General features: G+C 44.4%; 1 protein-coding gene across 6 annotated transcripts in view; it reads right to left on the bottom strand.

Annotated features, from left to right (window-relative positions):
* Nucleotides 1–10,903: 10,903 nt before the first annotated feature.
* The window catches only part of TTC13 (tetratricopeptide repeat domain 13), a 98,890-nt gene continuing 95,826 nt past the window's right edge, over nucleotides 10,904–13,967 (bottom strand). For all 6 annotated transcript variants that reach the window (XM_086381317.1, XM_086381318.1, XM_086381322.1 and 3 more), the window contains one exon: nucleotides 10,904–11,065. In XM_086381317.1, coding sequence (XP_086237443.1) covers nucleotides 11,017–11,065 — 49 coding nt within the window. In that variant the 3' untranslated portion in view covers nucleotides 10,904–11,016. The remainder of the gene's footprint in view (nucleotides 11,066–13,967) is intronic.

The following is a 13,967-nucleotide window of genomic DNA, read 5'->3' as shown; positions in this document are numbered from 1 at the left end:
AATAATTTTTTTAACGTGTTGACAAAAGATGATTGGCCCTTCATTCTTCTGTGTGCTTTTGCATCTTCCCCACATCATTGACTCAATGGACATGAGTTTGAGCAAACTCCGGAAGACAGTGAAGGACAGGGAAGCCTGGTGTGCTGCAGTCCATGGGGTCACAAAGACTTGGACACGACTGAGGGACTGGACAACAAGTTCATGGGGCTAAATTGTCCCCAGCCAGAAGGTTGTGTCTCCCCCAAGGAGAGAGGGATGGGCTGGGAAGGGAAAGCGTGGTTTCACAGAGGCAGGGTGTGGAGTCTGGAGCCAGGCTGCCCACATTCCAGGACTGACGACCACTGTTCATGTGGTGTGACGAGGACACATTTCCACATACATAGAGTGTCAGTAATGCCTAGACCCCTCTCCTCATTCCACAGGCACGGCCCCGGGATGAAGTGCTTCACTGGTGGCTCAGACAGTAAAGAATTCACCTGCAATATGGGATACCTGGGTTTGATCCCTGGATTAGGAAGATCCTGGAAAGAAGCATGGCAACCCACTTCAGTATTCTTGCCAGGAGAATCCCCGTGGACAGAGGAGCCTGGTAGGTTACAGTTCACAGGATCACAAAGAGTCGGACAAGACTGAGCGACTATGCACAGCACACAGAGTACTTAAAAGAGTGCCAGGAATAGATTAGGATCTCAAAGCTATTCGGACCTCAAAATTCAATTCCATCACCAGAGCGAGTGGGAGGTGGCTGGATGGCGCGTGTTCATGAGGCACGTGGTGTGCAGAGACTTCTTCCACCCTTGGGGTCCAGAGAGGACACTCCAGGAGCGGGAAGACTTCAGAGATACCTGAAATACAAAGCCGCTGCGAAGGGTGGAGAAAGGAGCAGGAAAAGATTGGGAGCATGGGGTAAGGAGTGGGAAAGAAGGGAGGGTGACTGTGGGAGGGTGGAAACCAGCCAATGAGGAGGACTGCCGTCACAGGGAGGGAGTGGGGAGCAGAATCTGGGTGGCTGGCTGGAGGAGCTAGATGTGGGGAGGAGACATGCGTGCAGGGGCCTCGGTGGTCCAAGGGGAGATCCCAGCTTGCCCGGGAAGAGCCACTGCTGCCAGGATTCCCATGATCTCAGAACCGTAGGCAAGGGTCTTGACCAGATGGGTCTTCAGGCAGTGCAGACTCCTACCATGGAGCCCCTCCTGTTATATCCAGACCAGGAATGTCCTTACTTAACCCAGGAGGCTGAAAAGGAGGAGGCCCTCTTTGGCTTAGCCAGCAGCACCTCTGAGGCCTGGGAGCTGAGCCCAGGGTGATGGAAGAGAACTGATGGCCGTGGTAGCCTGCCATGAGGAGGGGTGTGGGGTACACAAGATTATTCCAGGAGGGTTGAGTATTTTCACCTTATGAGAGACCAAAGCTGCCTCTCCATCTCCAGGGACAAAGATTTTTTGTTGGCCAAACTTCAGTCAGGCAGACTCCTGAATCTTTTCCTAGGCCCATCTGTGTACTTCTTTGCAAAATTCAGTTTCAGCAAGAACCTTGCTAAGTCAGTTTAATGAGAACCCCATCCTCAATCTGATAGGGTTTCTCACCACCCCCACCCCATGTTCCACAGATAACCTCTGACCACCCTGAGCTGCCTTCAGCTAGAATTCTGTTAGATCTCTTTGGCTAGACACACTCTCCCCAACTTACCCTGATGTCTCCTCCTAGTAATTTACCATCCCCTGGTCCCCATTCGGCTCCTCAGATATGAACTCCCACTTGCCCATGTCTTATTCAGAGTTGAGGCCTGTTCTATATTGAGGTATCTTTTCTCCTATCAGTTCAGTTCAGTTTAGTCGATAGCAATGTTGAAATTGGTGATGGACAGGGAAGCCTGGTGTGCTGCAGTCCATGGGGTCACAGAATGGGACACAACTGAGCAACTGAACTTACTTAATGTTGAAATGTTCAATTGCTAAGTCATGTCTGAGTCTTTGTGATCTCATGGACTGCAGCATGCCAGGCTCCTCTGTCCTTGACTGTCTCCCAGAGTTTGCTCAAATTCATGTCCATTGAGTCGGTGATGCTATCTAACCACCTCATCCTCTGTCATCCCCTTCTCCTCTTGCCTTCAATCTTTCCTAGCGTCAGGGTCTTTTCCAATGAGTCAGCTCTTTGCATCAGGTGGCCAAAGCATTGAAGCTTCAGCATCAGTCCTTCCAATGAATGTTCAGGATGGATTTCCTTTAGGATTGTCTGGTTTGATCTCCTTGCTGTCCAAGGGACTCTCAAGAGCCTTCTCCAGCACCACAACTTGACAACCTATGGTGCTAGTCCCAAATGAAATATGTTTCTATTGCTTTGACTGCTGTCCTGCTCTGGTTTTCCTTTGACCTAGGCTTTGTTCTCACCCTCTGCCCAAGGTCCTTCTGTGCGTCCCCAAAAAGCACAGGGTCTTCAATGCTGCCTCTGTGGTCCCTTTATTTCAAATGTGTGTGGAATATCTCCTAGCTATTTCATCTCTTGAAAGTGGACTCAATTCCTCTCTATTTCTTTATTTACTTCATTCCTCTTTCTCACCCCTTTCAGATTCTTGTCATCTTTCCCCTGCCCTCTGTCTCTATAAGGCAGGGCCCCCCACCCCCAGCCACACACACACCTTGTACTCTGTCGCCTAAATGCCAAGCCTCAGGGTCCTCCTGCTGGATGAGACGGCTGGGCCTGGTGGCTCTGGACATGGTGGGAAACTCGTCTCTTGGGTTTCCACTACTGTGCTGCTGTCCTGGACTTCTCACCGTTCCTTCTCTGTTCTTATTCTTCTCCAAGGCCCAAGTCCAGGCCTTCTGTTCTCATCTTCCCTGCCTGAGGATTACCTGTAGCACTGACTGCCTCTCTTCCAGCCCTTCCCAAATGTGTTCGTTAGGATTCCAAGCAATAGTGAGTTGATGCTGCCCCTCAGGCAGTTGGAAATCTGCATTTCCACCCCACTTCCAGGGAGGAGGCTGGGGACCTGTGGACTACACTTTGAGTAGCAAAGGTCTAAAAAGCAAAGTGCCCTGTAGAAATCTAAAGTCCCCACCAAATGATGTAATGAGCACTGGGGCTTCCTTGTAGCATCTTCTAAGAGAGGAAACCAGAACTTCCCTGGGGGTTCAGTGGATAAGAATCCTCCTACCAATGAAGGGGACATAGGTTTGACTCCTCATCTGGGAAGGTCCCATATGCTGAAGAGCAGGTAAGCCCACAGGCCATGGCTACTGAGCCCAAGTGCTGCACCTACTGAAGCCCATGAGCCCTAGAGCCTACACTCTACAACATGAGAAGCCATCGCAAGCAGAAGCCTGTGCAATGCAGCTAGAGAGTAACCCCCACTCACCTCAAGGAGAGAAAGTCCAAGCACAGCAATGACGACCTAGCATGGCCAAAAATAAATAAATAATTAAATAATTAAAAAAAAAAGAAGAAGCGGAAGGAGGAGCTGGGAAGGTATGTGGAAGAGATGGTTGAGAATAGCCTCAGAGTGTTCCAACCATGATTCGCAGATGGCAAGGCCCCCACTACTGCTGCCCCTCCCTCTGGTTCAGGAGAAGGTGCTGAGTATGCAGCCAGCCACCCTGACGTTCAAGGGCTGGAGCAGCAGAGCAGGCAGAGGGTCATATGCCCTATGTCTAAACAGCTAAATGTTATAAATCAGAGTAGCAATTCTCTCACTTCACTGAAAAGAAAGAAGCACCAGTGGTGTGTGTGGAACAATATAATCATCCTTTTCCCACTGAATGTTTCTTTCTCTCTGACTTGTCCACATTTTCCAATCATACTTAATAGTAGAGTTATTGTTATTCCTAAATTGCACGCAGTATTTAAATTATACATTTAAAAAGATGTTTAAAAATCTGGCTTCTAAAACAATGTGACTTCAGACCAGGAACTTTTTCAAAACACTGACTTCAAGTGAAATTCTCTCAGTTGTGTCCGACTTTTTGCAACCCATGGACTACACACTTCATGGAATTCTCTAGACCAGAATACTGGAGTGGGTAGCCTTTCCTTTCTCCAGGGGATCTTCCTAACCCAGGCATCAAACCCAGGTCTCCCACATTGAGGGCAGATTCTTAACCAGCTGAGCCACTGAATTTAAAGAAGCATTTAAATAGAACATTGCAAAATTTTAAAGCAGTTAATTATTTCCCCAAACTGTTACTTATTCTTTTTAGGTAACCTTGTATTGCATTTACTTATATGATTCTAGATATTGTAAATATCTGATTCAGGATATAAGTTGAATTTTTAAAATTTCCATCTCAAGTAAGTTTATTAATTTAATTTGTCAAATAATTTAATAAATTTACTTTGATTATAAAAGTCATAAATATCAACACAAAATATTTGAAAATAGAGAAAACACACACACAATGTATATATGAACATTTTCTTTTGTAATCTTTTCTCCATGCATCTGTGTACATACTAAAAACAATAGTAAAACTATTTCCATTATGTAATAGTTATTTTTATTATATAATGAAAAACAAATGTTACTCTGTAACTTGCCCCTTTCACTGAACAATATTAAGAACATTTTTCTAATTTTGCTAAATATTGCTAAAATGATTTAATAGTATTTCTAAATTAGGGAATACATAATTTATCCAATCAAACCCATATGTTGGGACTTTTATAAATGCCAGAAGGAAGGTCCTCAGTAAAACTCACTTCCTGAAACCTTACCCCCTGCTCCCTCTGTGGGTAGCTGGGTTTTGTACCTGTGATCCTGTCTCCTGGATTGGCAGCAGGGCAGGGCCATTCATACGACTGCTTTTAGGAACCTGAAACTGGGAGTCAGAGACAGGTCAATCTCTGAGAGAGAAGGGCATCCTATTCTTTCAAAATGTGATTTTGAGCAAGAGAACATAAACATCTGGCCTTCTCTGCAGCCATCCCCTTTCTTTGGGGCCTTTCCTAAGGCCTAGTGGTAGGAAGCACAAGGATGGGCTTCTGCCCTTGTAGGAAACTCCCCCCTTTCACCTACGGTTATCTTAAAGAGATTTCTGCTTCTTTTTTCTATTTTTATTACTTTGTTTATTCTTAATTGGAGGATAATTGTTTTACAATGTTGTGCTGGTTTCTGCCATGCTGTGTTGTGCTGTGCGTAGTTGCTCAGTCTTGTCGGACTCTTTGCAACCCCATGGACTGCAGCCCACCAGGCTCCTCTGTCCATGGGGATTCTCTAGGTAAGAATACTGGAGTGGGTTGCATGCCCTCCTTCAGGGGATCTTCCTAACCCAGGGATTGAACCCAGGTCTCCCGCACTGCAGGTGGATTCTTTACCATCTGAGCCACCGGGGTTTCTACCATGTATCAACACAAATCAGCCATAGGTATACATATGTCCCCTCCCTATTGAACCTCCTTCCCACCTCCCACCCCAAAGTTTCTGTTTCTTGCCACTCAAAGGGATCTACATAATGATATAAGAATAAAAGTTTTTAAGGATATGGTACACATTGTCAAGCTCTCCCCCAGAAAAGTTATGTTGTATGTTTATTGAATTCTGGTACAGAGGATCTTTACTGGATATAGTTCTTGCTAGGAAGCAAGTCCACTGTTGAATATTAAGTGCTACCAAAGGAAAAGCAGGAAGCTTATCCATTTGCAAGAAGTCAACAGAGCCTCAACTGCATTTACAGGGATACATGCTATCACCATAGTGGACATGCATAGGCACAGGACCCAGAGTACAAGTGGAATTTTCCTTGTGAGAGGCTGAAGCTGGGGTAATTTTCTTGAATCACTTGAATCTGAGAACGGTTCCTGTGAATTGCAGTAATCAAAGCCCATTTGCAGACTGAGGGGCCTGAGCTGTCATCTAAGCTCATTTTAGCAACTAAAGGTTAAATCCTCATTCTCTGGTGAGGGGGGTCTCTCCAGAGGAGGAATGAAGCCCAGGACAGGCAAGGCAGCCTCTACTGGCCATACCCACGGAACGGCCCATGGACGTCATCACCCTGTTGTTTGTGAGTCTTCATACTCAAAACTTCCATGACTTGCTCTTTTACTGGCTTGCCACCTCTTGCTTCTCGTGATTTCTAACCCCACTATTTGCTTAGTGATGCGACACTCTGACTTCAAACCAAGGCATAGTGGAGAAAGGTGATGGAAAGAGCCTCACGTGCCTCACGGGAGACTGGCTGGACCACACAGCTCAGCCTGCTTTCCTGACCTCCTTTTCAAAGGAGAAATTCCCCTGCAGCTCTTAGGCCCTCAAGTATCAGTCAACTGACAGCTGCTAAGAGCCATGTCCCATTTTACAAATAAAGATTAAAAAACTATTTTTTAAATAAATGATATGAAAATGTATAAAGATCTTTAAAAGTGATGGTGATAGTTTGTTTTTACTTGTATTGTTGCACTAGAGTAAATAAGGGATGGGGATTTGTGTTAGGATGAACTGGAAAAATGATAGTGATTGCTAAAGAGGGTTTCCCTGATGGCTCAGCTGTAAAGAATCCGCCTACAATGTGGGAGAACTGGGTTCAATCCCTGGGTTGGGAAGATCCCCTGGAGAAGGGAACTGCTACCTCCTCCAGTATTCTGGCCTGGAGAATTCCATGGACTGTGTAGTCCTTGAGGTCGCAAAAAGTCAGACACGACGCAGTGGGTTTCACTTCATTGCTAAAGAAGGACTAATTATATGTATACATGTAGCTGGTTCACTTTGCTGTACAGTAGAAACTAACATAACATTGCAAAGCAATTATACTCCAAATAAAAATTATTTTAAGAACATAATCTATTGCCCAAAGTTAGCAAGTCAGGGGATGCCTTTTCCCCAGCCCTCAAAACTAACTTATGTATAAAGTCCCAATACCAAATTAATGAAAGTAAAGTGAAACCGGAAGTATCTGTCAGGTGTGGACAGAATCACTTGTCTGCATGGAGAGAAGACCTGCCCTTTTCTCTACAGCAATCTCGTTGGGCCTCAGTCCCCAGCCCTTTTCAACTTTGCATTCAAGATGTCAATATTCCCCTGTTCTGTTGCAGCCCTTCTCTCTCTTGGCCATAATTACTGATTTCCTGTGGAGACACCTGCCACCTGCTGAATCTGAAGAAGACATGGGCTCTGGATCACAGGGCCAAGGTTCAAATCCCAGCTCCAATCACCTGCTGGCTGTGTGATCTTGGGTGACTTTCTTTTTTAAAAAAAAGTTTATTTATTTGGCTCCATCCAATCTTACTTGCACAGTGTGATAACCTAGTGATCGCACTGTTTTCATCAGTCACATTTTTACAAGTAGGTAGACTCATTCATCGGAGAAGGTGATGGCACCCCACTCCAGTACTCTTGCCTGGAAAATCCGATGGACGGAGGAGCTTGGTAGGCTGCAGTCCATGGGGTCGCGAAGAGTTGGACACTACTGAGCAACTTCCCTTTCCCTTTCAATGTTACTTGCAGGGTGGCGCTAGCGGTAAAGAACCTGCCTGCCAACACAGGAGAGATGAGTCATGGGTTGAGGAGGGCATGGCAACCCACTCTGGAATTCTTGTCTGGAGAATGCTATGGTCACAGGGGCCTGGTGGGCTACAGTCCATAGGGTTGCAAAGAGTTGGACATGACTGAGGCGATTTAGGTGCACAATCTTAGTTGTAGCCACAGGATCTTCATTGCATCGTGTGCAGCATGCAGACTCTAATTGCGGTGTGGCTCAGTGGCACCTGGGCTCTCTAGTCCTGGTGCATGGTCTTATTTGTTCCACAGCATATGGGATCTTCGTTCCCAAACCAGGGATCGATCGAACCTGCACCCCCTGCATTGTAAGGTGGATTCTTTTTTTTTTTTTTTTTGCAAGATGGATTCTTAACCACTGGACCACCACAAGAGAAGTCTCAACTTTCTTACGTTTTCTCCACTTGCATTTTTCCATGCATGTTATTTCATTTCGCCCTCTACATGTCTCACATGAGAACTAAATGGGACAATACAAGTGAGTGCTTAGCACAGTGCCTGGACAACAGTAAATGCTCAATGAGTCACCTGTGATTATTATGGTTGCTTGTCTATTTCCTTAACTCTACTGTAAGTGGGCAGAGATTGTGTCTTTCTCATTTCTGTTCCCCAGCATTTAACTCAGCGTCTAGCACTTATGATGGGTTCTCAGTAAACATCTGTTAGTTGAATGGCTGGGATGAATGAAAGAATGTTTGAAGTCTTGACAGAGAGGCTTTTGCAAGCAGTGTCCTGTGTCCCATCTTGTTCCCTTTTTTTTGTATTGGAAAGACACCTGTAACACTGAGAGCCAGAATAGGAAGAGGTTTCCTAGCATATGTTCCTCCTCATCCTTATTTGGTGGACATCGTGTACCTTGTCTACCATGTGATGGCCTGAAAATCATCTTTTCATCACAGTCACCAACAGTTTTCCCCAGACAAAAACTAATTACCTATACTTATGAGCAAGAAGTTTGAACAGATAAGAACTACAGGTTAGCTACCTCATCAGAAACATGGTTCTACAGGATCTGTTTTTTCATGATGTAAATAGCTGCAGATATAGCCATGAGCTTGCTCCTTCGAAGAAAACCTATGACCCACCTAGATAGCATATTAAAAAGCAGAGACATTATTTACCAACAAAGGTCCATATAGTCAGAGTGATGGTTTTTCCAGTAGTCATGTATGGATGTGAGAGTTGGACCATAAAGAAAGCTGAGCGCTGAAGAATAGATGCTTTTGAACTGTGGTGCTGGAGAAGACTCTTGAGAGTCCCTTGGACTGCAAGGAGATCAAACCAGACAATCCTAAAGGAAATCAACCCTGAATATTCATTGGAAGGACTGATGCTGAAGCTGAAACTCCAAAACTTTGGCCACCTGATGTGAAGACCTGACTCATTGGAAAAGACCCTGATACTGGGAAAACCTGAAGGCAAACAGTGGACATGAGTTTGAGGTAACTCTGAGAGACAGTAAAGAACAGGGAAGCCTCGAGTGCCACAGTCCATGGGGTCACAAAGAGTCGGACATGACTGAGTGACTGAACAACAACAACACATGAACTACAAAGAAAAAAAACTTTTAAAGTTTTTTTTAGTTATACCAAAAGCATATAAAAAGGAGAAACTATTTTAAATTAGCTCTGATTTTTCTGAATCTTTTCAAGTTAGCTAATTAGAGATCATTTGATTTAATGATTTGTAGTTGGACCACTATGCAATAAAATTTTTAAGGCCATAAGAAACACTGTGGGTTGTTTAGGTTCATATTTTCACTTTTTATATAAATTAACACCGGAAGAATTAAGTGATTTGCTTGGTGGTAGGCAGCAGGGCTGGTTCAGGAACCCAGGTCTCCTGACTGGAGGCTGCGCACAGCTCATGTGCCTGCCTTGGTCTGAGCACTGTCTCTCAGGATTGCTGACTGTGAAATCTCACAGGGTCCTCTTCCAGGGCTCTGAGCACATGCTGAGGTCCCCTACACAAGGCACAGCATGTCCCTGTGCACCCCCCGAACCGCAGACTCTGAGACACTCACTCAAAGACTGACCTTGGATGTGCTGTGCCACACCTAGTCACTCGGTCATGTCTGACTCTTTGTGACCCCATGGACTGTAGCCCACCAGGCTCCTCTGTCCACGGGGATTCTCTAGGCGAGAATACTGGAGTGGGTGCCATGGCCTCCTCCAGGGGATCTTCCCAACCCAGGGATCAAACCCAGGTCTCCCATATTTCAGGTGGATTCTTTACCATGTGAGCCACCAGGGAAGCCCATGAGGTGGCCCAGATTCACCATCAGAAAGGCATCTTGATGCAACTCTCCTATCAGCTGTTATCTGCATGATGATGAACTTCTCAGCTTTGGATAAGGCAGTTGGTAAAAAGAAGAGGTATATCCCAATATGGCAGAGTCTGCAATTTTGAGGTTCACGTTAGTGGTCTGTTCTTCATGGGGTCAGGTTTTATCCTTTCTAGGTCTGTCCCAGTTTCCCCAGCAGAGCTTCTCTCAGGCTCTGTTGGCACCACGTTTCATAGGCTGTGACCTCACCTGTGTTCTCTCTCCTAATAGAGCCATGGGCTCCTTCAGGAAAGGGTTTCTTATTCAACTCCACCTCTAGCATCCAGGATACTGCTTGGCCTCTAATAGTTGCTGGGAACAAATGATGGCCAACTGTGTCTGGAAGGAAGTCATCATGGGGACCAAACAAGAATATAAATTATCATTCATGTTCACCAAACAAAAGGCCACTTGTCATCAGAGGCACTGTATGAACTCTCCTCCAAATCAGAGTATCTTTGAATGAAAAGAGGCACCATTCATAATTACAGTAGGACAACAGGCATAAATCGAGATGGTTCTGAGCAAACTAGGGTGTATGGCCATCCAACTTATAGCTTAGGTTTGGAAAGTTTCACCTCGAAAATAATGCTCAGTTAGGAAAGATCCATTATTCTAAATACAGATAAAGGTATGACTTGAAACCACTAAGAAGAAAGGTCTGCTGAATGAAATTAAACAACTACATTTTCTCAAAGCATATTGGACAAGTTGCAGATTTTCAGCCCAGCAATGCCCATCCCCTTTTTTGTTGTTACTACATGGTCATCACAGGACTCTACCCTGCGGCCACCGATGATAGTTCCTCTATCGGTGGTCACCTGGCACAGCAGAGTCCTTTCCCTGACACCATCCTCAGGTAGTACTGAGAGTCATGGACTGTCTTTGGGTCCCTGACACAAAGCCTAGTGCTTGCAGTAGCCCCAAGCCTGCCATGTGGGGAACGAGGGTTTGCAGACAGCTACTGAAGAAGAGAAGGAGGACACCACCTTCCAGTCCAGCCCTAATATTCTGAGGGCCTGAAACAAGGCTATAGACAGAAGCCCACATTTCATATGACTAAATATTTGGAAATTAAAACTTATTGTCAAATAGAATACATTGTATTCTTTTATTTTAGTACATTTCAACAACAAAAAAGAATAAATATATGTTAAGGGTACAGGTTTTATATACTTCAAAGTTGGCAAAATACCGATGATAGCTGAGTTTAATCCTTATTACATGTCTGGGTGTTCTCCATAGGCTGTGAAGTCTGCCTGAGTAAGAAAGATAAACATGACTTATAAATCACATTAAATCCACAAATTATCCTTCTTGACTTCAATTCATCAAAGTCGTTATGTTTTTATAGCCAGGATTTACAATAATTTGTGCTCTAGTAATAATCTAAAAGGATTCTCTCATTGCTCGGTGGAAAAGAATCCACCTGCTAATGTAGGAGACATGAGTTCGATTCCTGGGTTGGGAAGGTCCCCTAGAGAAGGAAATGACAACCCACTCCAGTATTCTTGCCTGGGAAACCACATGGATGGTGGAACCTGGCAGGCTACAGTTCTTGCAGTCACAAAAGAGTCAGACATGACTTAGCAAATAAACAACAATAATCTAAAGGACTAAAAAATAAGATGTAACTATAGTCAATGTATACAAAATTTGGATATATTTTATAATTAATAAATTATAATTTATTTTATAATTAATAAATTGTAATTTATTTTATAATTAATAAATTATAAATTTATTATAAATTAAAGTTAATGCAGCCATGAAATTAAAAGATGCTTACTCTTTGGAAGAAAAGTTATGACTAACCTAGATAGCATATTGAAAAGCAGAGACATTACTTTGCCAACAAAGGTCCATCTAGTCAAGGCTATGGTTTTTCCAGTGGTCATATATGGATGTGAGAGTTGGACTGCAAAGAAAGCTGAGCGCCGAAGAATTGATGCTTTTGAACTGTGGTGTTGGAGAAGACTCTTGAGAGTCCCTTGGACTGCAAGGAGATCCAACCAGTCCATTGTGAAGGAGATCAGCCCTGGGATTTCTTTGGAAGGAATGATGCTAAAGCTGAAACTCCAGTACTTTGGCCACCTCATGTGAAGAGTTGACTCATTGGAAAAGACTCTGATACTGGGAGGGATTGGGGGCAGGAGGAGAAGAGGATGACAGAGGATGAGATGGCTGGATGGCATCACTCACTGGATGGACGTGAGTCTGAGTGAACTCCGGGAGTTGATGATGGACAGGGAGGCCTGGCGTGCTGTGATTCATGGGGTCACAAAGAGTCGGACACGACTGAGCTACTGAACTGAACTAAACTGAAAGTTAATGTAAAAATGTTTTAAACTTTGTTTCTAAGTTTTTCTTCTAAAATGTTCAAGATTACCTAATAAAGTTAAAAACTATACCAATTATAATTTATAAATTAAAATCAAACTTAAAATCAAATGTCTTTAAAAAAAAGCAGAATTTTTCATTCAGTTTTAAAATATAAGTTCAAATTTAAATGTAAAGTATTTGCATTATACAAGTATTTGCAATACTTGTATTCAATATCCATTTGGTTGCCAGTATAAAGAACTGGCATCCTGCTCCTCATATCTGGTGCCCAGCAGTTAGCATGTCGACTCACATATATTATACTGATGGTGAGAACATCTGAAATCAGGACACAAAACAAATAAAAAGATGCTCAGCACTACTGGGAAAAAACATCTCACCTAAGAATTCATTGCATTCATACTGTTTGAAGGAAAGATTTGACAAGACCGTTTCTCTCTTTTATATAAGGCGTTTTGATTGTTCAGAACAGTTTAGGAGAGGACTTTTCTGGTGGCTCAGTGGATAAGAATTCGCTTGTCAATAAAGGGGATATGGGTTCAACCCCTGATCCGGGAACACTTCACATACTGTGGGGCAAATAAGCCCGTGAGCCACAACTACTGAGCCCAGTGTGCCACGATTAACAAAGCCCACACCCTCTACGGGGCTTCCCTGGTGGCTCAGTGGTGAAGATTCCACCTGCAATGCAGGAGACCCCAGTTTGATTCCTGGGTTGGGAGACCCTGTTTCAATTCCTCAGTTGGGAAGATCTGCTGGAGAAGGGATAAGCTACCCACTCCAGTATTCTTGGGCTTCCCTGGTGGTTCAGTGGCGAAGATTCCACCTGCAATGCAGGAGACCCCAGTTTGATTCCTGGGTTGGGAGACCCTGTTTCGATTCCTCAGTTGGGAAGATCTGCTGGAGAAGGGATAAGCTACCCACTCCAGTATTCTTGGGCTTCCCTGGTGGCTCAGCTGGTAAAAAATCCACCTGCAATGTGTGAGACCTGCACCTCTAGGGCCTGCACACCTCAACTCCTGAGGCCCACACGCCTAGAGCCTGTGCTCTTCAAAAAAAGAAGCTCCCACAATGACAAGCCATTTGGTGGACATCATGTCCCTTGTCTATTGTGTGATGGCCTGAAAATCATCTTTTGACCTCAGTTGTTACTGCAACAAAGAGTAACCCCTACTCGCTGCAACTACAGAAAGCCCATGCAAAGTAAGGAAGATCCTGTGCAGACTAAATAAATAAAAGTTATGAAGAAATGTAGCATTGTGTGATCTCAATGCTTTCTGGTCTCATCCTGTGCCACCAGGGTCTTGGGAAGCTTGGGACTGCTCAGGCTGGACCAGTCTGGGTTTCACCAGAGGAGCTGGGGCTGGGCTACCACACATGTGCATCACCAGTGTTAGAATACATGTTAGTTGATCCAAAGGTAGAGAGGAAGAAGACATATAAAGGGAGAATGGAGAAGTAAGTAACATGGGGATTGATGAAGATAGCTTTAATGAAGACATTCTTGATATGGAATGAATCACAGAAATCATGATTTTACTAGTCAATAAAGGCACTTCCTGGGTGTTCATTGGAAGGACTGATGTTGAAGCTGAAGCTCCAATACTTTGGCCACCTGATGTGAAGAGCTGACTCATTTGAAAAGACCCTGATGCTGGGAAACATTGAGGGCAGGAAGAGAAGGGGACGACAGAGGATGAGATGGTTGGATGGCATCACCGACTCAATGGACATGAGTTTGGGTAGGCTCCGGGAGTTAGTGATGGACAGGGAAGCTTGGCATGCTGCAGTTCATGGGGTCGCAAAGAGTTGGACATG

Source organism: Bos grunniens, chromosome 28, assembly GCF_055505025.1.
Source record: "Bos grunniens cultivar Pamir isolate PY7600 chromosome 28, Bosgru_T2T1.0, whole genome shotgun sequence".
NCBI classification, from domain to species: Eukaryota; Metazoa; Chordata; class Mammalia; order Artiodactyla; family Bovidae; genus Bos; species Bos grunniens.
The sequence above is the reverse complement of the archived record's forward strand: the minus strand, read 5'-3'. Positions and strand labels throughout refer to the sequence as shown.